Source organism: Dermacentor variabilis, chromosome 4, assembly GCF_050947875.1.
Source record: "Dermacentor variabilis isolate Ectoservices chromosome 4, ASM5094787v1, whole genome shotgun sequence".
Classification (NCBI taxonomy): domain Eukaryota; kingdom Metazoa; phylum Arthropoda; class Arachnida; order Ixodida; family Ixodidae; genus Dermacentor; species Dermacentor variabilis.
Genome location: NC_134571.1, coordinates 14,340,041 through 14,364,874, shown reverse-complemented (window position 1 = coordinate 14,364,874; position 24,834 = coordinate 14,340,041). Strand labels below are relative to the sequence as shown.

The 24,834-nt window shown below is 48.0% G+C and overlaps 1 protein-coding gene across 2 annotated transcripts in view; it reads left to right on the top strand.

The window, feature by feature from the left end:
• Positions 1-24,834, top strand: part of SCCRO4 (DCN1-like protein SCCRO4) — a 71,200-nt gene that overhangs the window by 38,646 nt on the left and 7,720 nt on the right. For both annotated transcript variants that reach the window (XM_075688183.1, XM_075688184.1), the window contains exons 8-9: positions 6,430-6,534; positions 10,659-10,761. In XM_075688183.1, coding sequence (XP_075544298.1) covers positions 6,430-6,534; positions 10,659-10,761 — 208 coding nt within the window. The remainder of the gene's footprint in view (positions 1-6,429; positions 6,535-10,658; positions 10,762-24,834) is intronic.

Below are 24,834 nucleotides of genomic sequence, written 5' to 3'. Positions count from 1 at the left end.
GTGTTCTCCCTGACCGATACCGCCCTCGTGTGGTACGAGAACCACGAGGACGCGCTTATGACATGGGAACATTTTGTTGACGAGCTAAAGGCGTGTTTTGGGGACTCAGTCACCAAAAAGAAGCGTGCGGAGCAGACACTGTCGCAACGGGCGCAGCTACCAGGTGAGACATGCACAACATATATCGAAGAAGTGTTAAAGCTGTGCAAGGTGGTCAATGCTCGCATGTCGGAAGAAAATAAAGTTGGACATTTGCTGAAAGGAGTGGCTGAGGATGTGTACAATTTTCTAATTGGAAAGGAGAGCCTCAGTTCTGTGTCCGACGTCATTAGGCACTGCAGAACGTTTGAAACGCTCAAGATGCGTCGGATTGCGCCAAAGTTTGGTCAGTTGGGAAACGTTACGACGGTTGCCAGTGTGGACACGAGTCCTTGCCTCGACCTTCCTTCAACCATCCGACAGATTTCCGCGAGGAACTTCCCGCCGCGAAGAGTTTTTGCATACGACTGCTGACCACCATGGCGTGTACACGTCATGTGAGGCTATGACGGCGCCACATTCGGCCTCTTGGCAACCGATGGTTACCGCAGCGGCCGTAGAGTACAGCGCAGCCCCACAGTCGAGGATGACAACACGCCCACGGACTCCGCGCTATGACCAACGCGCTAAGCGCACGCCTTCTCGACGCCCGATGTATCGTCGTGACACATGCCACGAACCAACCCACTACACGCGGGAAAATGATAATATCCGCTTCATCGACCTCTCCCGGTGTGTTATTCCTGCGGTGTCCCGGGTCATATATTGCGGTTTTGCAACCAGCGTATGACCACGTGGTATGTCCAGCCGTCAGAGTTTTCTTGGCCCTCCAAACGGCCACGCGGTACCCCATGGCCAGCACACGTATCGTCTGGCGACAAGTATTGGCCGAGCAGCTCCCGGAATCGCTCCCCGGCATCTGACAGAAGTTTGACACCCCCACCGCAACGTCGTGCTCCCCGTTCTCCCTCACCGCTGCGTCGAACCGCGTCCCCTTCGGCACCGGAAAACTAGCTAGCGCAGCCGATGGAAATGAGGTCGCTGGAGACGTGCTACTGACAGAAATACCTCCTGTGTTGATGCTGAAAAACAAAGTGCGCGTGCTTGTAGATAATGTCCCTGTGATGGCTCTGGTGGACACAGGCGCAACAATTTCGGTCATGAGTGTCTCTTTTAAACACGTGTTACGGCGAAAGGTTTTCTTTAAATGGGACGAATATTCAAAGTTCTGTGGAGTGAGTGGGGAGCCGTTGCGACCTATTGGGGTGTGTAGCGCTGACGTGTTTTTGGGAGGCCATGTTATTACAACAGAGTTTGTAATTATTCCTCGGTCGACCCATGATGTTATTCTCGGCATGGACTTCTTGCGGGAGTGTGGTGCTACTGTCGGCTGCCGCACAGGAAAAGTATTCTTAAGTGGTAGGATTCCATCAGGACTCCTGGAGAACCCTGTAGATCGTGAAACTACACTGTGTGTTTGTGGTGATACGGTCATACCTGCATCATCTACTGTTTGCATTCCTGTTGTCTGTTGTGGCGCCGATTCCGACAGCTTCGAAGCTACCGTAGAACCGATGCACTTTAACTGTGTGAAGAAGAATGTGTTGGTGCCACATTGTGTGGTGTCGATCAAAGGCGGACGCACTGGCCTATGGACCGTAAACTGTTCTAAGGAGCCCGTTATATTACCGGACGGCATGAAATTAGCCTTCGCCAGGGAACACGCGTCCTTATCAGTGGCTGAACTTACAGATGTGCCGGAAGAACCTGATGGCCACAGTTCGGAAACAGCCCTCTTGTCGATGGTAAATAAATCGCTCAGCACGAGTGAACGCCGAACGTTAGTGGGTGTGCTTTCGAAGCACATTTCAGTATTCGACTTTGCGCAGAAGGACAAAATACCTGCAATCCCTGCATCTCGAACGTGCCATACCATCGACACGGGTTCGGCAAATCCAATTAGACAAAAGCCATATCGTGTTTCACCATCAGAGCGCCAGATTATCAATGAACAAGTGCACGAAATGATGAAAAAGGGAGTCGTACAAGAGTCAGCGAGTCCGTGGGCAGCGCCAGTGATTCTTGTTAAAAAAAAAGATGGATCTTGGAGATTTTGCGTTGACTATCGCCGTTTGAATGCTGTGTCAAAAAAGGACGTGTACCCACTCCCACGTATTGATGACGCAATAGACTGCCTTCGTTCCGCCTCTTACTTTTCTTCAGTAGATTTACGATCCGGCTATTGGCAAATTCCGATGCATCCTGACGACAAGGAGAAGACTGCCTTTGTAACTCCTGACGGGCTCTTCAAATTTAATGTGATGCCATTTGGATTGTGCAACACTCCGGAAACTTTCGAGAGATTTATGGACACTGTATTGCGTGGCTTGAAGTGGAACATCTGCATGTGCTACCTCGACAACGTCGTCATCTTTGGCCGCACCTTCAGCGAACACAACTCGCGTCTGGATATTGTCCTGAACTGCATCGGAAACGCTGGTCTAGTTTTAAACGAAGAAATGTCACTTCGGAGACCGCCAAACCCTTGTGCTTGGGCACCTCGTCGACAAGGATGGCATCCGCCCTGATCCCCAGAAAACAGCAATCGTTGAAGCGTTCAGTGCACCGCGCTCTGTCAAGAAGCTCCGTAGTTTTCTGAGGCTTTGTTCCTATTTCCGCCGATTTATTCCTAAATTCGCCGACGTTGCCTATCCACTGACATGCCTGCTACGAAAGGACACCCCCTTTGAGTGGACACTGGAGTGTGACTCTTCTTTTCGTCAGTTGAAGTTTCTGCTGACGTCCCGACCGGTTCTTCAGCACTTCAGTCCGTCAGCTCCGACGGAACTCCAAACGGATGCCAGTGGCATAGGTATTGGTGCCGTCCTAGTTCAATGCTATGGTGACCGCGAACACGTGATCGCATATGCAAGCCGCTCATTAAAGGGCCCCTGAAACGGTTCGTACAAATTTTGTAGACGCGTAGGGTACAGCTTAAGTAGAACATTCGCACCACAATTTAAGTGAAGCGTTACAAATTAATGGAGCTACAAGCGATTAGAAGTTACCCTCCTCCCTAGCCATGCTTTTCCTCCTCGACTCGTTTGCCGAGCGAGCGAGGCTAAGCTCCACCTTCACTGGTTCAGCGTCACGATGCGACGTCACATCATCCACTTCCGGTTGTTTTGGAGCCCGCCCCCGCCCCCGCCCTCGCCCCCGCCCGCGCGAGACCTCTCCGCTAGCCGCTTGGCCGTCGACCCCAAGCGAGAGCTATCGAAGCAGCGTGCGTTGCGAGCATTCTGTCGTAGCGCCGAACGTGTTCTGTATTCCGGTAACCACAGGCAAGCTGGTCATTTCGGCAAATGACTGGAGGCATAAACTCAAGCTGATGAAGGAACTTTAGCGTAGACGTACGTGAGCGGCCTGATCGGTATGCACGGTCCATACACTTGTTGGCGCAGCGCTTAACCAGCCAAACAAAGCGCTAATATTGCTCTAACCAAGTGTAAAACATTTTAAACATTTATAAAAACAATGTGTTGATGATTACACTTCTGTGAAAAATACACACCAGCAGCAAAGAAGAATACATTTCGTTGCTGCTACTGTGTATGGTTGAGTTTTGTGCCACCAGGTGGCTGCACCGTGCAGACCATTCACATTTGCCCTTCTGCTCATCTCATGGCTCATCCCGTTACGGCACAGTTAAGCGGCCAGACTCTGTCCCCTTGCGCTTGCGTTTGCCCTAATACCGGACTCGCGAAACACTATTGCGTTAGTAATCTTCCGGTGTAAAGTGACGGCCACAAACGCGCAAATCCTGGCGCCGATCAGGTAGCGGCAGTCCGATGCGCAGCAGCCAGTTCGCTCGTACGCTGCCTTGCAGAGGGACACGATGTCGCAGCTTGACATATTGCCAGTCGCTACGTTTGCAGTCCACAAGGCAACAAAGTCGAATCATAGTGCTCGCGAAAAGACTGCGACTGACTCTGACCGCGGAGCTCTCGTCAAAATGGAGTACGTTGTAACACAAGCAGACGACACTTGCTGTGTGCCGGAAGTGCTTAAGTGTACTGAAAAATTATTCTTGTGCATTCTCTTTATGTTACTTTCTTCTCATAAAAACAAATTAACTAACATTCCAACTACGAAGATCATTTGTTTAACATAAAGTTGGAAAAATTATCGATCATGCGCTCTGGTCAGCCAATCGGATAGCTCGCCCCACTGACGTCGTATGGGTGATTTCGGTCATATGGGTAGGGGCGGCTTAAAATTCCGCCGAGCAGTGTGCTGCGATCGGCAGCGATGTGCATTTTATAAAACCTTATAATAAATTACACGCTTTACGCGGGGCACTTAGATGTGCCAATTAATGATCAGAAGGACCTACTCTAACGACTCAGTACATTTGTAGAAGATCGTCAAAAGCGTTTCAGGGTCCCTTTAAGTAGGCCCGAGCAGAATTACGCTGTCACGGAACAAGAATGCCTCGCGGTAATATTTGCGGTTCAGAAGTTTCGTTCTTACCTGTATGGACGCCCCTTCACAGTGGTCACCGACCACCACTCATTGTGTTGGCTTGTCAATCTTCGTGACCATTGTGACCGCCTTGCGCGCTGGGCGCTCCGACTGCAAGAATACAGCTTTACCGTCTCTTATAAGAGCGGTCGACGACACGCTGATGCGGACTGCCTCTCACGTATGCCACTTAGCACTACGAACTGTGACGCCGACGACTTCGATTACCTTGTGGCTTCTGTGTCGCCGCGTTTTCCAGACTTCGACTGCTTCAAAACCGAACAGCGAAAAGACGATAAATTAACACCGCTCTTCACCGCTACGACCGCCTCGACAACAGCAAACCATTTCTGTGTACGTTATGGACTCCTGTATAAGAAGAACTTTTCCAGCACTGGCGCACGTTTTCTCCTAGTGGTACCGGAGAGCCTTCGCACAGCGATTCTGAATGCTATGCACGACGACCGTACGTCTGGCCATCTAGGTTCGGCGAGGACGCTCTACCGGATTCGGGAACGCTTTTATTGGCCTGGAATGCGACAGTCTGTTGAGACGTATGTGGCCAGCTGCATGCAGTGTCAGCGCCACAAACGGCCATCTACTGCTCCAGCTGGTCTCCTGCAGCCGATCCAGCCTCCAAGCACGCCTTTCCAACAAGTGGGCATTGACTTCGTAGGCCCATTTCCAAAATCAGCCAAGGGAAACTGTTGGATAGTTGTTTGCGTCGACTACCTCACACGCTACTGCGAGACGGCGGCCGTGCCCTCCGCAACTGCCACTGACGTTTCAACATTCCTGCTGCAATATGTGATCCTGCGACATGGTCCGCCTCGCGTGATCATCAGCGACCGTGGACGACAATTCACAGCGGACCTCGTAGAGGAGCTGCTTCGTTTGTGTGATTCCCACTTGCGTCACTCGACACCATACCATCCACAAACGAATGGGCTTACGGAGCATACCAACCAAACAATTGTAAACATGCTATCTATGTATGTTTTATCCGACCATAAGAACTGGGATAACATACTGCCTTTTATCACGTACGCGTTCAACACCGCCAAGCACGAGACTACCGGCTATAGCCCTTTCTTCCTGCTGTACGCACGGCCACCCCGATACACAATCGACACTGTTTTCCCTTTCTGTAGTCATGAAAATCCCACTGTCGCCGAGACTGTCTGCCTTGCCGAAGAAGCTCGTCGTATTGCTCGTTTGCGCACTTTGGCATCGCAGGACAGATCAAAAGCATGCTACGACATTCGCCACCGTCCGGTAAGCTATCGCCCTGGTGATTTAGTCTGGCTGTGGACTCCAGTACGGAAACGCGGGTTATGCCAAAAGTTTTTGTCCACCTACGATGGACCGTATGTTATTATTAACAGACTCGCGGAAGTCACATATAACATAGCTCGCCTCACGGCGAGTAGTAGAAGAGCTGCCAAGACACAAGGGGTCCATGTCGCCCGCTTGAAATTGTTCACGTCACGACAAATGGATTGACTCGCACGTAACAATACGTGTGTTTATGTGTGTGTGTGTGTGTGTGTGTGTGTGTGTGTGTGTGTGTGTGTGTGTTTGTGTTTGTGTGTGTGTGTGTGTGTGCTGAGTGATGAAAGAATAAAGACACTTGGTTGTTAGCGCTGTGGTCTGTGTCCCTCTCTTCAGCCTGTTGTTTAGCGCTGTTTTCTGCTCGTAATCATGAACCAACCAGCCCAAATGCATAGTCTTCTCAAAGCTAAGCTGAACAGCCCTTGTCTGTGCTGGGCTCCTGTAGGCATTGCGTAGGCATTGCTTGATGACAGAACACATTTCAATTTACAGTGCATACTTAGGTTTGCTGTCATTTTTTTATCTGTTTTCTTTTAGGACAAGGACCAGCGTAGTATGGACATGGCGACGGCTAAAGCTATGCTGCAGCTCCTTCTCGGCAAGCATTGGCCGCTGTGCGCTTCATTCCACCAATTCCTCGAGGTAAATATTCTTTCACACTTTAGTCCTCATTCAAGTGCTGTATTTGGATAAACATACATATTTTTTTGCCCCTGTAGTTTGCAGCGTAACCCTTTGAGGGTCGAATTATTTTGAAACTTTCCCAGGTGGTCAAATTACTTTATTGCGGATCTTGAATGTACAAAATGTATAAAATCGGGAATAAATAGTAAAAAATAATTAGGAACAGTATTTTGGTGTCGGCATCACTCAGAACTGCAAAATGTTCAGTAGTATTTGCGAGCGTGGTACTCCTTGAAACACGGGTCTACACACAGCGCCTTATCGCAGTCTGCATACCTAAAATGCATGTCTGTTCTCTTGGAACGAGGCGTTGTGTTGGCGCACACATGACATCTCTGCGTGCGGCTGCCTTGGGCAGAGGTCTGAGGCACCTTCTCGCGCAAGCGCGTTGCCGCAGAGAGCAAGAATACCTCGTGAGCGATGGTGATAAGCAAGCTAAGAGCAGTGCCAATCAAGATAGAAATCAACTTCCGCCACCCCTGCGAGAGCGGGCCGACAAAGAGAAAAACCACGTTTCGCGCGCCTCCGTAGCGATGGCGCGGCGGAACCGAAACCGCGTTGCCACTGAGAGCGATAATACCTTGCGAACGGCGCTGATAAACAAGCTAAGAGCAGCGCCAATCAAGATAGAAATCAACTTCCACCGCCCTGCAAGAGAGTGCCGACAAAGAAATAAATGACGTTTCGGGCGCCTCCGTTGCGATCACGCGGCGAAACCGAAACCGCCAAAGGGGGCAGTCTGAGCGATGCGCTGAAGCTAGCAATCAGTTCTGTTTATCTCCCCAAGAAGGTAGCACCAATTTCAAACGCATCTTGTAAGTGCTAAGAGGTGGCAGCATCTCCCGGTGAGCACTCATCGTCATTATGGCACGAAATTTCAAACGGAGGGTTGGAACCGTACCCGTACGGCAAAGACCTTGCGGGACAGAAAACCGCCGCCGTACATGTACGGTGAAAACCTTCAAAGGGTTAAAAGCACACTTTGTATTCACAACCATGTTTGAACAATGTACTGTGCTTGTCTGGCCTGCTTTATATCGTCGGGCTGTGAAAACAAGCTTTTCCTATCGCTGCGTAAAATGTATGTTTTGTATCTTTAGAAGACGTGAGGGCCACATTAGGTCCACTCCATTGGGCCGTATTGTGGTCTATGTTGAGCATTTTGCTGCTGATGCCTTTTTCAGTTTGATGTGAAAGTGTACTTTTTTTCTTTCACACTTTTGTGAAAGAAAATTAATATACATATACAGTTAAACCTCAATATAACGAAGTATTTTTTTCATAACCTCTTGTCCATAGAACACCATGTATTTGGAACATCAACATAACGCAGTGTGTTTGTATGCCATTTCAGTGTAACAAAATTTCACTGCCGCCACAAAGTAATGAGATAATAAATGGAAACTCCCATAGATGCAGATGGTCATGATTGAATTACAAGTCGCTGCTTTCAAACGCGTGTCTCAAATCGCGCGCCACGTGGCAAGAGTGACCGCCGAAGTGGAGCCGCGTCATGCTCCGTATTAAGTCCAAGTGCTATAATATCCTATTGCGCCCCATGCACTGTGTGCTTTAGATGCAAGTGAAAGTGTGTGAGGGCAAGAGAAGAAAAATAAAGAAAGATGGTGGCTTCATGAGTGCTGCCTTCCCGGGCAAGGAAAAGAAAACTGGGGGAGGGGAGCGATCTTGTGGTATCGCAATAATGTGCGCGCGAGGAGTCTTGGGGTAAATCGGTACGCATCTTGGCTGTGGCTGCGCATGGCTGTGGCTGCGTATGGCTGTAAGCACGGCTGAGCACGAACACAGCCACGCACCTTACTTTACAAGTGATCTGCTGCATGTGCAAGGAGTGGGCATGCCGAGACAGCATGGCACCATGTAAACTGTCTTACCGTGTGTTTGGTATTGGAAGTTGCGTAATCTCGAGTCTCGGTGACCCGCTAGAGCGAGAGGCAGATGAAGCATTCGTTCCCCGCTGCGGGCGCTTTTCCCTACAGCGCTGTCCCAGTGTGGGCAATGCCATCAGCCACTTAGGCAAAGAGCACGTGAAAGTATGGCTGGCTTCACTTAATTCGTACCGCCGAGAAGATATAGACAAAAATGGCACCGTGAGCGGCGCTGCTGCGCCGGCGTGAGAGCGCCGCATGCGGGGCAAAATTCAACTAGCGGGTGGTACACCTCTCCCATCTCTCGTTCGTACCACCTTGATTGCCTATTGCACTGCAAGTGTTTGGGCACGTTTTGTACCGCGCGCAGCGTGTGCCTACGTGCGTGTGCGTAGACATTTTTTTCGAAGGACGACGTACACACTTCTATTTGCCTTTAAGAAGATTGGTACGCTTGACGATTATTTTTATGGCTGCAATGCGGCGAAAGGGCAGCGTCTGCTTAGCCGTGTAATTGTGATGCTGAGCAGGTAATTGGAAACGACATCATATGTGCCGCCGGAAAAATCGTCGGCATATACGATGTGTGTTAGCTAAAGTCATTTTTGCAGTTTCCCACAAAATGTTTGCTACAAATCTGTGTTGTCTCTGATGGCAACAACGGACTTCCATCGACACTGTGCGGAAATAAACAAAATGTATTGCCGCATAGCACAAGTACGACATGCGGACACAAGTTTAACTAGTACATCCCCTACGATATAGAATAGAGGCAGCTATGTAAATAGCTTGGCCATTTTTTAACTGTGCTCAAGAGACAGAAGCTGAAAGTATTAGTAATCATTTCTGCGTCAGCAATGCAGGCACGACCAAGACGCGGCAGTGTATCGTCCAGTAACTCGATCGATCGGTGCAATGGTAATGCAGAAATGAACTCCGGTCATGTTCAATGCAACGTCCGCATATTCAATTTCTCGGCGCGCATGAACTTCGGCCACTGCAGAAGTTCAACAGAAGTGGTTTCCATACTTGGGCTGCGCACACACAAACGAAACACGAGAAAGAAGACAGGATAAGCGCTGGTCGAACAACTGAAAGTTTTTATATGAATAAATGTATTATATACCGAATAATCATGAAATTTATGTGGGTTACGTATAAAAGCCATCATACACTCACGAGTGGTCAATGAACGAGCTCGCTTCGTTTGCCAGTCGTTTACTTCGTTCGGCGCACTGCAGTAATCCATATCTGTCGTCTGCTTTTTTCGTACCATTTTCTTGTAAATCTGCAGAATTTCATTGGTGGCATCAACCCTTTCATGTTTACATTGCTGTCGTGGCAGTTAAGAACACAATAATAATTTCTGGTCATCCGAAGAGGCGCCGTCGCAAACAAGAGATGTTTCGCGCGCAGTGCAAACTGAATGTGGGCGCGACCTTGAAGGGAAGCGGCGGCGGCGGAAACCTACACCAGTTGGAAGTGAAATCGTTCCGCCAGGGGAGAAACAAGCACTGGCGTCTAGGGTGGTATGAAACCATGTCACCCGCCGTGATTGCTTGGTGGCTATGGTGTTGGGCTGTTAAGCACGAGGTTGCGTGATCGAATCCTGGCCATGGCGGCCGCATTTCGGTGGGGGCTAAATGCGAAAACACACTTGTACTTAGATTTAGGTGCACATTAAAGAACCCCAGATGGTCCAAATTTCCGGAGTCCCTCCACTACGGCGTGCTTCATAATCATAAAGTGGTTTTGGCACATAAAACCCCATAATTTAATGAAACCGTGTCATTTGTCAGTGACTCCCAAATTTATGAAAATAAATTTTCTCATTCAATTTTGTTTTTTTCGATTGCTTGATAATTAGAAAAATTCTACGGCCCCTTTCTGTGTAAGAAAAATTGATCGGCGACTGTACTTAATTGCATAAAAGGTTGAATGTTAATAGACCAAAATTTCGATATAACGGAGCAATTTGCCGATCTTATCGACTTCATTATATCGAGGTTTAACTGTATTCACTTGTAAAAACAGTGTCTCTGCATACTTTCTGTACTCTATTGCCACATATTTTCATGTTTCAGAACACTGTGTAAATTCCTTTCCTTTCAAATACTTGCAAATACAGCTATGCATAATCTGCTAATTCTTGCCTTTATTTGTATAGTGATTCATTCCCATTGTATACTTATGCAGCAATCCAAATATAGAGTGATAAACAAGGACCAGTGGTGTAATGTCTTGGAGTTCAGTCGCACCATCAAGCCTGATCTGTCCAACTATGATGAGGATGGAGCCTGTGAGTGCCATTTCTTGTGTCTATCTTCAGTTGAACAGATCAGTGTGTGCATGAGTTTTTTTATAGACTAGTAGACGGTGCTTGTACAGTCAAGACCGGTATCGAAGGGAACACATTGAACTATGTTCACGACCACAAATTTTGTTTGTATATAAACTGAACAAAAAATACAGAGCAGTCGGTTCTTTGAGAGAGATGTTTAGCCAGTAGAACCTTGTTCATATGTTTAACAAAAATATGTGATGAAAAAATTTACAATCCGAAGTAATTAAAAATTTGACATACTCAACTATAGTGAACATCTACGTAATGTGAAGCGTTGAATTAAATCGTGTGGCACGAGGCACCCGCGCTTTGAGCTGGTGGGGCTTTGGTGGCCTGTGATATGTTGTTTTGCCATTGCGTAGTGTTTTGAGACAGTGTCAGGAAACTGAAACGAAATCGAGCTGGTGGGCGCTGCCGGATGCCATGCTGTCATGGCGAAACGTGACGCTGAGATCACGCCATCTGTAGCAAAGAACAGTGGCTTGTTTGCATTATCGCCTACTAAAAGCGTGCAGTATGCTTTCAATGTCACTACATCCCACACGCTGTAAAACAGATAGGTGAAGATACTTATCTAAATAGGGTTGGCGGCAATAGCTCTGGAGGCTGCGTGCAACCACCCAAGAGGAGATTTGCTGGTACCAAAATCAGAAACTGAGTGCGCGCCGTCGTTTTCCCATGGCATGGGTGGGCGAGTGTTGCGGTGAAGCGGCTGCGGCTACCGTTCTCGATAGCGCGTGCCTCGTGCATTTTCTTGCTTACATACAATCTAATGGTCGGAAAGCACATCATACGATGACAGTTTGGCGATGTACTGAACGTTAGTGCCGAAGTATTATCATGTTTTCCGGGAATATATCAGACAGTAAGAAATAAGCTTAATTTAATTGGGTAATTTTTTGTTCTCAATAGCATATGTTATCACCAGGAAATCATACAAAATGGGATCATACCAACAAGGTTCTACTGTATTAAAGGGACCCTGAAATGATTTTGATGATTTTGTACAAACATACTGAGTTGTTAGTGTAGGTCCTTCTAATCATTAAGTGATACATTTAAACGCTCTGCGTGTAACTTATTATCAGGTTTTAAAAATATACATCGCTGCCGATCGTAGCAGTGCCACTCCCCTGAGTTTTCAGCTGCCCCACCCCGATTCCATTGCCTACCCAGATCACGTCATCGATAACTTTTCAGACTTTATGGGGAACAAATGTTGCTCGTAATAGTTGAATGTTGGTTAACTTGTGTATATAAAATAAATATAAGTAACAGAAAAAGACTACACAACGACAACTTATCTCTGCACTCAAGCACTTCCAGCACACAGCAGCAGTTGTCCGCTTGTGTTACAATGTGCTCAGTGTTGATGCAAGCTACGCGGTCTGTGTTGGTCTCGATCTGTCTTTTCGCGAGCACCATGGTTCGCCCTTGCACTGTGGGCTGCAAATGTAGCGATCGGTGACATGTCAAGCTGCAACATCGTCTCCCTCTGCAAGGCAATCATGAGAGCGGAGTGGCTGTGGCGTCAGTTGTCGGTATCCGCTCAACACCAGTGTCTATGCTTTTGCAGCCGTCACTTCACACCGAAGGATTACTACCACAATAAAGAGTTTGGCATGTTCGATATTTGTGTAAATGAAAGTGCAAGTGGACTGGGTTTTTAATGGGATGAGCGAAAGTGCAGATGTGAACGGCTTGCACGGTGCAGCCACCTGGTGGCACAGAACTCAACCAGACAAATGCAGAGCTGATATAGCAGTAAGCAAGTGTATTCTATTTTGCTGCTGGTGCAAATTTTCGGCAGCAGCATAACCATGAACACATTGTCTTTTTAAATGTTTTAAATGTATTACACTTTGTTACAGTAATATTAGCTCTTTGTTTGGCTGGTTAAGTTCTGCGCCAGCAGATGGGTGGACCGTGCAGGCAAATCAGGCTGCTCACGTACGTACGTCAGTGCTTAAGCTCCTTCATCACAGTGGTAGGTGCGTTAGCTTACACCTCCAACCACCCGTCAGTCAACACGCCCAGCTCGCCTATGGTTACTGGAATACCTGACACACTTGGTGCTGTTACAGATTGCGCATAACACACGCTACTTGGATAGCTCTTGCTGGGAATCGATGGCCAGGCGGCTAGTGGAAAATTTGGAGAGGCTTTGCACACTGGCTCCAAGACAACCGGAAATAGATGACTATCACATCGTGACGCAGAGCCAGTGAAGGCGAAGCTTAGCCCCGGTCGCTCGGCAGAGTTGAGGAGAAAAAGCATGGCTAGGGAGGAGGGTAACTTGTAATCGTTTATAGCTCTCTTGATACGAGACATTTCACTTCATTTGTGGTGCGCATGTTTTATGGTAGCGGTACCCGATGCGTCTACAAAATTTGAACCATTTCAGGGACATTTTAAAGTGCAATGCCTGAGGTGGAAGTGCTGCAGTAATTGTTGCTTGAGAACCGATTATGTGCTCCTTTTCATATTTGCATGCCCTAACATGTCATCAGCCAATACATGCTGTAGAGACCCTGAAATTGACCTCGAAGTGCCAGAATTCACTTGCACACACAGTCAAACCCGGATATATCGAACCCGCATATTTCGAATTATTGGCTATATCGAACACACAGATTACCCCCTTGGAAATACTATGTAAAAGTATTGGACAATTGCGTAGTATATCGAATTCCATTTTCGTTGGACATTCGATATATTGAACGCCGCGCCGCGCCCCTGGAAGGTGCGCTTTTCCCAAAGACATTCGTGCCCGGTCCTCAGGGGAAAACATTTCCGCAGAGTCAGTCAGCAGGCTCCTCCTCTGCGCATGAGCGGCCGTCACCTAGCGGCGGAGACGCAGAGCCTTTCCCCCGTTCCTGCGCTCCACCGGCGCGAGCTCTCTCGCTCCTCCTCTACCGCCGGCGTGTGCATTGGGCAAGGGCATTGGAGCTCAGCGAGTTCGCGGCATGGAGACTCGGCGATGTTTCCAAGCCATGCTTCCTGGGAAAAGGGGGAGAGAGAGAGAGAGAGAGAGAGAGAGAGAGAGAGAGAGAGAGAGAGAGAGAGAGAGAGAGAGGCGTCGGCACGGTCGCTCGTGGGCCAGGGGAGACAAGAGAGCCAGAGAGGGCTCAAAAAACGAACACGGCGCCTTCGGCGGCATATTCTGCCGATCTTTACCCCCCTCTCTTCTTTCTTTTCCCTTTGTTGTTCCTTCCCAGCCCCGTTGACTGCCACTCGAACAGGCTTCGCTCGGACTGCTCCATTTGCGCATCGCGCGTTTTGTTGTGCGTACCTCTGTTTCAACGTGCCGTGTGTAGCATGTGTGATTGCGGTCATCTGGTGAGCTATGGCATCCGCGGACATAAAAAAGAGGAAGAATCTGGACTTTGCAAGAAAGCTTGAAGTAATCTGGCGTGTCCGACGCATTCAGAATCAGACGCATTCGGCATTCTGCGGAGTACTTGAAGTACGTTGTTAAAAAACAAGCAGGACATCAAGCTTAAAGCAGGTGAGGAAAGTCGCTCGGGAGCGTGTCGTGTGCGCCCTGCTGCTTTTGACAAAGTGGAGAAGGCACTCTATACGGGGTTTCATGAAATCCGAGCGAAAAATATTCCCGTGGATGGCCCGATGTTAATCGAAAAGGCCAAATGGTTTGCTACGGCTCTTGGCGAAGAGAACTTTTGCGGTGGCACCGGGTGGCTGCAACGATTTAAATACCGCCACGGCATTGTAGGAAAGGCCATTTCAGGCGAAAGTGGGGCTGTCAGCAGCCAGGAGATGCAGCAGTGGCTTTCTGAGGAGTGGCCGAAGATCACTGAGAAGTTTTCGCCTGCAGAAATCTTCAATGCAGACGAAACTGGTCTCTTTTGGCAAATGTTGCCGAATAAGACACTCGCTCTTCGTGGAACCTCATGCCACGGCGGTAAAATGAGCAAAGTGCGTGTGTTGGTGCTGCTTGCAGCCAACATGGACGGCTCGTGCAAGCTACGGCCATTCGTGATCGGGAAGAGCAAGTCACCGCACTGCTTCAAGAACTGTAAACAGCTTCCCGTCCGTCACAGCTGTAATAGGAAGGCCTGGATGACACGTCAACTTTTTGTTGAATGGCTGCAGGCTTGGGACGCTGAGTTGGGCAAGTCGGGCCGCCGAGTTTGCCTTCTGGTAGACAACTGTTCGGCCCATCAAACAACTTGCAAGCTGCAGCACAAAGGGGTTTCTCCCGCCGGTTGAGGTTTCTCCCGCCGAACACCACAACGAGACTGCAGCCCCTCGACCAGGGTATCTTAAAGGCATTCAAGGTAGGCTATCGGAAGCGACTTATTCAATGGCTCCTCATAAACCTCCGCATGGGAACCAATCTCAAGATTGACCTTCTCGGCGCGATCCAGATAATTACCGGCACTTGGGGCGATGTGAAGCAGGCCACAGTAGCCAACTGTTTCGGCAAGGCAGGCCTTGAAGTGGCCAGAGATGAATGTCCGGAAGCTTTAGATGACGATGAGTGGTTGGAGGACCCGTTTCGCGACTTGTCCAATTTTCCCGGCGCCGTCCCGTCCGAAGTTGCTGTTGATAACTTCATTAATGCTGACAGCGAAGTTAAAGCGGTAGCCGACCTCGCTGATGAGGACATTGTGTCCGGAATAGCTGGCGTTCAAGACGGCGATTTAAGCGACTACGGGGGCAACTGTGTTATTGAAGAAACGCGTCCGTGCACAGCCACTGAACTGGCGTCAGCATTCAGCCTGATTCGGCGCTGTTGCGGCGAAATGGAAGGCACTGGGCTCTAGCACCTGGACAGTCTCGAGAAGATTGAGACTAGTGTTTTAAACTTCACTTCCCAGAAGAAAAAGCAGCCCAAAATTAGTGATTTTTTTTTCCGTGAAATAAAGCGCTTTCATATTGTGTGCACATGCTATGTGATTCGCGGCTGTTCCAATCGGTAAGCCACAATTTTTTATGATCGCGAGTGCTTTTTTGGCCTGTATCTATATATCGAATTTTCGCTATATCGAACTATTTTCCGATCCCCGTCGAATTCTATATATTCGGGTTCGACTGTATTTAGTCGTGGCATTTATCCTTGGGAATGCAACTTTCTCTATCATTTTGCATGCAGTGGTTGTAGGAAAACGAACAAGAATTTGGGTTCAGCTTATGATCAATGCTCTCTGTGAATGAAGGTGGTGCCATGCAACATTGAGCTGCACAAAATTTTCCAGTGTGGATGCATGCATAGTGTGACGGTGCGCAATAAATTACAGAATGAAAAATGCACAGATGCAACTGTTTGCATCTTTCGTTGTCCTGTGCACTGCCGCACTATGCAACCACATCAACTGTCCTGGTGTTTTGTCATGATGAGTGCATCTTTCTTGCATCTGCATTTCTTCAAATGTTTCTTATAGTCACACTATTCTCAAAACTCAAGCTGCAGTATTACTGGTAGATAAACGTGTTGTGCGGGGGTTGTGAGTTTAGACCCTGACATTCTCTGTTGTTACGAGAATGAGCAAATGCAATGTGGCACTTCAATTCCAATGCGCTTTTCTTATCTTTAGCTACTACAGTTAAGGAGGGACAATGGTCTTAGAGACCAAGAAAATCACGAAAAAATGGGTTTCTTGCAAGTGGTATTTTCATAATAAATAAACATTGCCACATGTTCTGGCCAAGTTTCCGGCATCATGGATCAATACTTTAGCCGCAATATCAATTTATGTAACCGCCGCGAGCTATAGTTTGACAGAAAGAAGCATAAAAAGAGGGCTTTTTTCATGCCATGCCACTGCTGAACGACGTATGCTATCGTGACCATCTTGGTTGCATTGGAAAGAACTACTTCTCTTTTTCAATTTCCCGCCACATTTTCATTAGTCCCCCTATTCGCTATTTAGAAATACCGCACCGAAAAAAAGTCCCCAGTGTGTGACCCCATTCGCCCATTCAGTGCACGTGACTAAATAAAGTCATGCGATTGGCTAAGCGTCTGGCGTTGTCTGCTACAGCACACTTGAAAAGTGAACCACAACGCCATATTGAAAGCCACTAATGTAGCGTGTAGTGATGTCGGAATGTCGGAAGTTTGCCACTCGAAACAAGTTTGGCAAGAAAAGAATGCGAGCATGCTACGGCATTGAAAAGTGCTCCAACCTTGCTGAAGAACAGCGACGACCACCCGCCGACAGTATCAAGCAATGGCTGCGATGTGGGATGCAACGGACCTGGCGAGAGTGAGCTAGGCCTAACGATGTCGCCGGCCAATAGTGATCGCAGCAGCAGCGTTTGGCACAGCACTAAGATAATAGAGTGTTTTAGTTCAGCGTCATTACGGTACGCTCCACTCCGAGCTGCCCCGCTAAGCCACAGCGGAGCGGCGGGCGATTTTCACGTTTTAGTTATACGTTTAGCGTAGCAGAGCGGCCCTTTCGTAGTTGCAGCGCCCCCTGGCCAAATTTAGGGTAATTAAAGAAAAGAAATACACCTATTGATCACTCTTATACAGTAAAACGTATATATGTATATATATAAATCTTATTTCTCTATCTAAACGTGCGCTTGTAATGCGTTACCGGTCCATTTTATCCAATGGAAAATAAAGTGCCGTCTTGGGGAACGCCACGTGATAGCCAGCGCGCTTGCTTTCTGCATCCAATCCAATCCTTTCTGACGCCAACGCTAGCCAAAGCGCTGCGCGGCACGCTCCGCTCAGGCAGCTTCTAAGCAGACCGTGTTCCTCGCTCCGCTAGCCCTCTTACGACTAAGCAGACAGCGAATGCACATTTGCGCTTCCGCTCCGCTTAGCTGCTTAGCAGAGCGTAAAGACGCTCAACTAAAGCACTCTAGTGCAGCCAGTGGAATTGCTCCAACAGCAGAAGCAAGCAGGGGAAAACCTCCAGCAACTGGCGGGAACTTCGGCAACGAAGCGGAAATTGGACACGTGTACGAGCGCCAAGGACAGTGCAGATGGGCCGGCAGAGGTGCAGTCACGCTTTTATGTTATCAGTGCGGAAACAATAAGCGCTTTGGCCTCGCATCTAAAGTGCAGTCTGTCTGGCGGCTCCATGATTTTAGACTCAGAGGGGCGAGAATAAGGCCTTGCCGTCAAGCTTCTCGCCATTTGTGAAAACTGCGGCGATATTGTTTCCAAGTGGAGCTCCCCGCATGTGAAAAACAGCAAAATGGTCAAACCCTTCGTAGTGAACATTCTTGCTGCTCATGCAATGATTAGCACTGGAAATGGACAAACAACGATGAGCGAAGTTTTTGCTGCCATGAATATCTCGCATCGTGGCCTTCATAACAAAACGTGGCAAGGCTATCTCAAGCAGAAGCTGGCGCCGGCGTCATCGTCTGCTGCCCAAAAGCTGATGGGTGCATGTGCGCTATCAGTGAAGTCATCGTATAATGATTTGAAACTTGCGAACTGTGGGAATATTGCGGTATCCGACGATAGCTCGTAGATGACGCGCGGCCATTCATTGCACATCGGAGTCGGCACAGTCATCAAACTGTTCTCCGGACTTGTGCTCGACTACATTGTCCTGAACAAGTTCCATGCTGGGTGTGTGTGCGGCCCGAAACGTGGTGACCCAAGATTGGAAGGCAAGCCGTATGTGCCAAAAAAGAATACAGAAAAAAAAGCAGGGGAGATGGAAGTTAAACCGGCGCTTATACTGTTCCAGAGGTCACGTCAGCTGCACAGTCCTCTCAGATGGTGATAGTCGCGCATTTCTTGCTCTCAGACAAGCCAAAGTGTATGGCTTTGTGCTAGTCGACAAGGAAGATTGTGTGAATCACGTCCAAAAAAGGATGGGGACTGTTTTGCGCACTCTCATTACCAAACACAAGTGCTCTGCTTCTGAAACACTTGGTGGCAAAAGAAAATTGACGGGTGACCTGATCACCGAATTCAGTGCCTACTATGGATGGGCATTAAAATCGAACCAAGGGGGTGTGAAGGCTATGCAGAAGGCTGTGATGGCAACATACCACCACATCATGTCACACAACAGGGTTTCAAACCACAGTTTTTGCCCATCTGGTCCAGACTCTTTGTCCCGTCAGAATGCTGCGCAAGCAAAAAATGAGCCCATCCTAAAGCATCGATATAATTTGCCTGTTCGTGTTTGTCAAGCCCTTCTACCAGTGTATGAGCGCCTCTCAGAAGAAAAATTGCTTCAAAAGTGCCAGCGCAGCATGACCCAAAACAATAATGAATGCTTGTAATCCATGATTTAGGCACTGGTACCTAAGAAACAGATTGCCCCGCTTTTTGCTGTTGAAGGTGAGGCAGCAATGAAATTTAATTCGGGGAATGAAAGAGCTTCATCAGCCATAGTCCAGGAGCTTCATTTGAACCTGGGGCCTACCGAACAGCATGAGAATGGCCAAGAAAGATAATCTGCAACAAGCCTTTAAGAAACGCCATTTGGGTAGCTGTAGGCGGACAAATTACATCCCTGATGGCTACTAACCATTTAGATATGTGGATATATCAATACTTTTTGTTATATTTGAATAAAAACGAGCTTGGTCCTCTTTCTTTTTGCGCTTTCTCAAAACACTAATTTTTGAATATTTGCATCCTTCTGGGAGCGATTTCGCAGTAATCGGGGCACGTAGAATTGTAATTTTTGTTGCAATACTGAGCTACATTAATAATGCACACAATGGTAGGACCAGATTTTTGTATCTGTTTTAATATTTTTTTATTGTCCGTGCATTAAACTGCCACTTTGAGCCTGTTTTGAACAGAAAGCTTTGATGTGCTGTGTAAATGTTAATAAATGTTATACCGAAAAACTATTCCTACTATTGTGAAGCTTATGGTTCCTAGTATCCAGCTATGTGCCTAAAGCAAGATTGTGATGAGTAGTTTTTGCTCCGTTGTTCCCAGAAACAATGCTAATTAATTATATTTAACATTAGAACTCATCGGCGTATTTTAAAAACAATGGCATATTTGGAATCAGCATAAGAAAACTGAACAAGACTGTGCAGTTTCATTAAATTTGGTAAGGGGAGTCTTAATGAAGGTCGGAATACCCATTTCCCCCCTTAAACCGCGATGTAATGAATGCTGATATAATGAAGTAAATCTAAAATTTGGTTGGCTATGCTTTATTTCAATGCGAATTCTACTGCTTGTAAAAAATAAACTGTAAATGCAAGATCCATGAGAATATTGGTTACAGCAAAGCGAATATTTGTTTGCTCAGCAGTTTAATGTATGTACATAGCATTCTGATAGCAAAAATGTCAAATATGTGTACAGCGCAATCCATTATCATGATACCACATATAGTGATATATCAGTTATAACATTGAGTAGATTTAAGAGTACAGTCGAGCCCACATATAACGGCCCCACTTAAGATGAACTTTCGCTTAAAACGAAAAAAATCCGTGCGACTGCCAAAACCTACATTATTTCAATGGCATAAAATTGCACCTATAACAAACGTCTTTGAGTCCTGCTGATCGGTTACAGTGAACAGATGGCGTAAACCCAGCGCTGCGATGCGAGATAACGACGCCCTCCGACCCCTTTGCGTGCACGGTCTGTTTTCCCAAGCCTTCTCACAGGTGAACCACCCGTTTCGTGCCCCGCTACTCCCCACCGTCACGTGCTGCTCACGAGTGTCAGCGTGTGACCACAGTGTAGCTTCCAAAGTCGCCCTCCCACCCATCCTCACAACTCCGCTCCCCTCTCCTCACTCTTTCTTGCAACTCCCTCACTGTCTCAACAGGCACGCTGCGGTGCCGGCTTAATTTCAGAAGTTTCGTTTTCTGGCTGTTACCGCGAAGCAGGCATCTTCACACTAGTCTCAATGCTTCCTCGCTTCACGCTTCGTTCTAGTCGTGCCCGAGTGGTATTCAGGATAGCGGACGGGAATGCCGTGCCTGCAGCAGTCACGAAACGAAAAGCGCTTGACATGGCAAAGCGAGCCATTTTGACAGAACTGTCTCAAGGGGCTGAAAACTGTCAGTTGAAGAAGCACAATGTGTCGAAATCAACTAAAAAGCAAGGAAAAGATTGCTGGCTCTTACACCGACTCGATGAACAGAAAGCACCTGCAGAAGGTCACCTGTACAGAAGCAGAGGACGCATTGCTTAAGTGGTTCATCGACGCATGGGCTCGCAACATGCCGATAAGTGGACCAATTATGCTGGGCAAAGCCAAAAACTTTGCGTTCCTGCTAGGTATTCCTGACTTCTGCCCAGGCAATGGCTGGCTACATCGATTCAAAGTGCAGCATGGGATTGCTTTTATATCGGTCTTCAGCGAGGTGGCTTCGGTAAGTGGCCAGGACGTTGCCACTTGGCTTGTAAGAAAGCGAGTCATTATTGCAAGCTATGCGGAGCGGGACATGTATAACACAGACGAAACTGCATTATTTTACCAGATGCTGCCAGACAAGACACGCCATGAAAGGCAACTCATGCGCAGGCGGCAAGCCCAGTAAAGTGCGCGTGACAGTACTTGTGTGCAATAATATGGATGGCAGCGACCAGCGCATGCCCTCTGTAATTGGAAAATCAAAGAAGTCACGTTGCTTTTGCAGCTATGTACCCGTGCTCTACAAGCACAATATTAAGGCGTGGATGATGCACAATTTGTTTGCAGAGTGGCTAGGCGAGTTTGACTGCAACGTGCAGAGGCAAGGCAAGCGCGTGCTGCTCGTGCTCGACTGCTCAGTGCATCACGTGATGGCAGTTACTCTACTCTTCCTGCCATCCAATACCACTCGAAAGCGCAGCCACTTGATTTGGGCATAATACGCGCATTTAAGGCATCATATAGGTGCTGCATTGTCGAGCACTTGCTCATTGCTATTGACCGCTCGGTTGCCAACTTGCCGCTTCGAGTTTCACTGTATTCAGCTATTGAGATGGTGAAGGCAGCCTGGGTGGAGGTGACGGCTGCTTGTGTGTGGAATTGTTTCCACAAGGCCAGTTTCGTCGACGCTGAGCCTGGTGGTTTCGAAGATGATCAGTCCGGCGGCGTTTTGTGGCAGTGCGTCGTCGACTCCGATATGGGGGGGGCCACGACATTGGTTGGAATTACTTTATTTCTGCTGATGAAGATGCTGATATTGCGGAACCGTGCACAGATGAGGGTATCGTTTGTGAAGTGTGGGCGAAGATTGGTGCGGAGAAATCAGATGACAATGAAACTTTGTAGCCAGTACCTATAAGTGCACCTGTAGCAATGGGCTACACAGAGGGCCTGAGGCAAATTCTCTATGCGAAGGGCCTCGGCGAAGAGCACGTTTGTGCCTTAAATAAACTGGAGACTGCCCACGTCAGATATGCACTGCAGAAATAGACAAGCATCACGAACTTCCTTGGAAAAAAAAACATGCATTTTGTGTTTTGATTCACCACGTTTCCTTAATGTTGTGATCCACTTACTACGAACTTTGCGATATAACGAACTGACATTGCGTCACGCTCAGCTTCGTTATAGGCAGGCTCGACTGTCAACTTATGCATCAGGGCTATGAGAACAAAGACGTATAACAATATGTCAAGGTTGCATGTAGGATACAACGATATAATTTTTTGCGCTCGGGACGGCATTTTCCATGCAAAGTGAGCTTGACATTTGTGTAACCAAGTTCCACTTGAATGAATGATGTCGAGACGGGATGAAAGGTTTGCCTAAGTGAGTTTGTATCTGCAGCCATTACCACACAGAGTGTCCCTCATCTCGAGTGCGTGCCAATTGCGAAAGCCTTACAAGAATGTGAAATCAAAAATGGTTTCCTTATGGCTTCTCTTTTGGTTCACCGAAAACTGATTAGTTCCTGTTGAACTACAGAGCAAAATAATAATGTTTCAATCCAGTTCAAGTTCATTTGCGTAACCGAAGAATAGTTACAGAAAAATAGCACAAATTTATTTTTTGCAGAAATTCGACGCTGCTGCTAGCTGCACTGAATGATTATGCCTGTTGTTCATCAAGCCGCCTGTAGTTAAAAAGAATTATGCAAATCCAACAGGAATGATGGACTCAGTGTGAAGCAATGCTTTATTGAGGGAGAGAAAGAGAGGAGAATACATTGAGGAAATGCAGAGACCTCTAGCCTGTTACTCTGCTTTGTGAGAAAGGGAAGAGGAGAAAAATGGTGGATTGAGGGGTAATGATGAGGGCAGGCAGTAGGATGCAATTATTTAAACGTTCGGGTTCGACGAGCCCGTTCACAGCCTTGAAAATAGGCCTATTTAACTAAATACTATACATGAGCCCTGATGGCTGGCTTCATTGATATGTAACGTCAATGGGCCAGAAACACTATTTCACTGAATGGCCTGTTATGTTGCGCTAACGAAGAGCTCAGTACCTGCCGTGGGGACAAGAAACAAGTATGTGTGCTCCACTGTCTAAAGTACTTTACGCACACCACAGTCTGGCGAGTCCGCGTTGGATGCGATGCAAATATTTTCATGTTAACACAACACCTATAGTCTGCCCTCTGATGCTGTACGCCGAAAACAGTACTTATGGTGCTGCTATTTTTAAAATTGCGGGAATGTAGTGAGTATTTACAAACAACGTAGCATAGTTGAGTCAGAAGTGTAGGCAATGCATGAATGAAAAGCGCAAGAAAAGATGGCCAACCTGATTCGAAAACCATTATTTTTTCTCTGTGGTTTGCTCCGTAGTGAAAAAGTTGTATTGTTCTGAGCAAAAATAGTTTTTTTCCGGTTTTTTGGTTAATTTCCGTTTCAACACCCTGCTAGCAGAGCATTGAGAGTTAGTGCCAGCTGCTTCGCGTTCTCATCATCATCATTGCTGCGTGGCTTTTCTCTTTCTCTCGGCAAGTGCAGAAATGCACGGTGGAAGCAGTGAATAGACTAATTTGTAGAAGATTGCGCCGACACGGCGCAAAGCTGTGTTGCTTGAAATGAAGTTGCAAATTTTGCATGACTCAAAAAAGTATGAGCCCACGCAGTCGATAATTCCATAGATTCTGAAAACTGGGAGCGCCGCGATCATGCTGGCCATGCTGATCAACGAAAAAAAGAGTTAAGGACCCTTTTAAAACCACCTTAAGCAGCTGTTTCAGAAAGGCGGTGTTGGAATCTCAGCGCTGACGCCCGTTGTTGCAGCTGGGTCGCAAGCCCCAAGGGTAGCGTTGGCTTGGCGGCCTGGGGCACAACTGGAAGCAACCGAAGGTCCGAGCAAAGCATGAGTCGACTGGTAACAGAACAACTTGTTTATTCTAGCATCGCAAAAGAGCGGCCGGTCAGGTCGACCGAAGTGGAGAGACGGAAGAGCACGTAACTCAACTGAAGAAATCGGAGCCTCTCTTGGCCTCCGGGCGCAGCTGCTCTTATACTCTCGGAGTTGAGGGCAAGAAGGAACGCCTCGTCAGAGGCGCACGTGACGGCGCCGCTCGGGCACATTGAGACGAGTAGGTGACGCATCCGCCGGGCCGGCGCCGGTCAGACCTCCTCGCTTCACAGTTGGGGGAGCTCCTCTCCCCGGCTGCCGCGCTTTGACAAGCGTGGGTGCCAACACGCACACACGAAGACACGTGGCATTGGAACATGCCTGGACGCGCTTGGCGGGGAGGCGTAGCGGCGGCGCCGCACGGGCCAAAATGTCCGCCGCTTTGAACGAAGCCCCGGCGTCCGCTGCATCCGCGCCGGCTATACCGCGCGTCGTAGGCGAAACGTAACAGACCGCCCCGCCGGGGGAATGAGATCCCGATGGTCAGGGGACTGCATCCGCTGTCCGGAGGGATGTCGCTCGATGATGCTCATAACCGAAGTCGGTCGTCCCTCGGCGTTTCTTGAGCGCAGCGCACCGAGAAGGCCTCGTTCTCACGCTCAGGTTCACACAGGACACTGCAAAGTGACTTCGGGAGAGTTGTCATTTTTGTTTCTCGTTCCCAGCAAGCGTTAGAACTACACCGAAACTCAACCGCTCAGTCAGCAAGCACGGCACAACCCTCACTAAGCCCTGCCAGGCTTTTTCCCCTTTTATACCACTGCCTAGTTCCTTACAGTAGTCTAGC